The sequence below is a fragment of the Penaeus vannamei genome, chromosome 34 (assembly GCF_042767895.1).
Source record: "Penaeus vannamei isolate JL-2024 chromosome 34, ASM4276789v1, whole genome shotgun sequence".
NCBI lineage: Eukaryota > Metazoa > Arthropoda > Malacostraca > Decapoda > Penaeidae > Penaeus > Penaeus vannamei.
Window position 1 is genome coordinate 17,596,202 of NC_091582.1, and position 2,500 is coordinate 17,598,701.

The 2,500-nt window shown below is 40.6% G+C and overlaps 1 protein-coding gene across 2 annotated transcripts in view; it reads left to right on the forward strand.

Annotated features, from left to right (window-relative positions):
- The window catches only part of LOC113813490 (lisH domain-containing protein ARMC9), a 33,056-nt gene that overhangs the window by 5,957 nt on the left and 24,599 nt on the right, over positions 1-2,500 (forward strand). For both annotated transcript variants that reach the window (XM_070113620.1, XM_070113621.1), the window contains exons 5-6: positions 1,693-1,811; positions 2,309-2,418. In XM_070113620.1, coding sequence (XP_069969721.1) covers positions 1,693-1,811; positions 2,309-2,418 — 229 coding nt within the window. The remainder of the gene's footprint in view (positions 1-1,692; positions 1,812-2,308; positions 2,419-2,500) is intronic.

The following is a 2,500-nucleotide window of genomic DNA, read 5'->3' on the forward strand; positions in this document are numbered from 1 at the left end:
TCTTTTTTCTTTTACTAAATTACACATATGGGTCCGGTTATAGCTTCAAAATACTCGTAGAATAGTTCATTCTTTCAAAATGTTTGTTTTCCTCGCTCCCAAGAAAAAACTGAAATAACGCCCGTGACACAGTGAGTTCTAGTGATTTCTTTAGCTGATATAAAGTTATCTTGCCTTGTTATTTTATCAGCGTTCTGAATTCTGAACATGGAAGTCCTGGTAGACTTAAACAATCATGACATTACCCCCTAATCCTTAGAGATAATCTTAACGAACGCCGGAAAAAAATATTTTATACCTGTTGTCACTAATCGCTAATTCTCAGGATTCGTGGATTCTATGATTCCTTTGTCTGGTATAAAGTTATCTTTGAATAGTTATTTTTTAGAGTTCTGAATTCTGAACATGGAAGTCCTGGTAGACTTAAACAATCATGGCATTACCCCCTAATCTTTAGAGATAATCTTAACGAACGCCGAGAAAAAAAATATTTTATACCCGTCGTCGCTAATCTCTTCTCAGGATTCGTGGGTTCTAGTGATTCCTCTGTCTGGTATAAAGTTATCTTGCATTGTTATTTTTCAGCGTTCTAAATTCTGAGCATGTCCTGATAGACTTAAACAATCATAACATTACCCCCTAATCCATAGAGATAATCTTAACGAACGCCGGAAAAAAATATTTTAGACCCGTTGTCGCTAATCTCTTCCCAGGATTCGTGGGTTCTAGTGATTTCTTTAGCTGATATAAAGTTATCTTGCAATGTTATTTTATCAGCGTTCTGAATTCTGAACATGGAAGTCCTGGTAGACTTAAACAATCATGGCATTACCCCCTAATCCTTACAGATAATCTTAACGAACGCCGAGAAAAAAATATTTTATACCCGTTGTCGCTAATCTTTTCCCAGGATTCGTGGGTTCTAGTGATTTCTTTAGCTGATATAAAGTTATCTTGCCTTGTTATTTTATCAGCGTTCTGAATTCTGAACATGGAAGTCCTGGTAGACTTAAACAATCATGGCATTACCCCCTAATCCTTACAGATAATCTTAACGAACGCCGAGAAAAAAAATATTTTAGACCCGTTGTCGCTATTTTTTTCCCAGGATTCGTGGGTTCTAGTGATTCCTTTGTCTAGTATAACGTTATCTTGAATTGTTATTTTTCAGCGTTCTGAATTCTGAACATGGAAGTCTTCATACTCTTAAACAATCATGATATTACCCCCTAATCTTTAGAGATAATCTTAACGAACGCCGGAAAAAAATATTTTAGGCCCGTTGTCGCTAATCTTTTCCCAGGATTCGTGGGTTCTAGTGATTCCTTTGTCTGGTATAAAGTTATCTTGAATTGTTATTTTTCAGCGTTCTGAATTCTGAACTTGGAAGTCCTGATAGACTTAAACAATCATGATATTATCCCCTAATCTTTAGAGATAATCTTAACGAACGCCGAGAAAAAAAATATTTTAGACCCGTTGTCGCTAATCTCTTCCTAGGATTCGTGGGTTCTATGATTACTTTGTCTGGTATAAAGTTATCTTTGAATAGTTATTTTTTAGTTCTGAATTCTGAACACAAGTCCTGATAGACTTAAACAATCATGACATTACCCCCTAATCCTTAGAGATAATCTTAACGAACGCCGGAAAAAAAATATTTTAGACCCGTTGTCGCTAATCTCTTCCCAGGATTCGTGGGTTCGCGACCTCCGTGCTCGACTGAAGGCGTGGATGGACCGCAGAGTTTCGATGACTTCGCGTCCTGCTCTTTTCAGTTACGTTTTGAAGCAACGCCAGCACGCCAAGAGGTGAGATGGATGGGGAAGAAGAATGAGAGAGAGAAAAGAGAAAAGGTGGGGTTGGGGAAATTGGTGAAAGAGGGAAGGGTGGAGTAGGAAGGAGAAATATAGAGGGGTGGGTGGGTAACGAGAGGGGAGGGGAGGGAGAGGGAGAGGGAGGGAGAGAGAGAGAGAGAGAGAGAGAGAGAGAGAGAGAGAGAGAGAGAGAGAGAGAGAGAGAGAGAGAGAGAGAGAGAGAGAGAGAGAGAGATTGAGAGAGGGAAAGGTAGAGAGAGAGGGAAAGGTAGAGAGAGAGGGATAGAGAGAGGGAGGGAGAGAGGAAGAGAGAGAGAGAGGAAGAGGAAGAGGGAGATCAAAAACCTCAAAAAACATGAAATCGAACGCCTTCTCTAAAAGGAATTCCCCCGAAAAAAGAAAGAAAACAAGAAAAAAAAACGTCAGATCTTGAAATTGTAAGATCTTACCCTAAAACTCTGACCGCCCTCACCCGCGCCCCCTCTCTCCAGCGTGGGCGCGGCGTTGGTGGCGCAAGAATCAGCCGCCACCGCAGTCAGGTCGCAGAGGACTCTTCGACGTCGCCTTCAGCGCCTTCAGGAGGACTACCACAAGCTCATAGGTCAGTAAAAGGATTTTGGCAAGGAAATGTCACTTATTAAGGACGGGGATTCATAATGGCCTTTAGAGTAATGGATAATTAT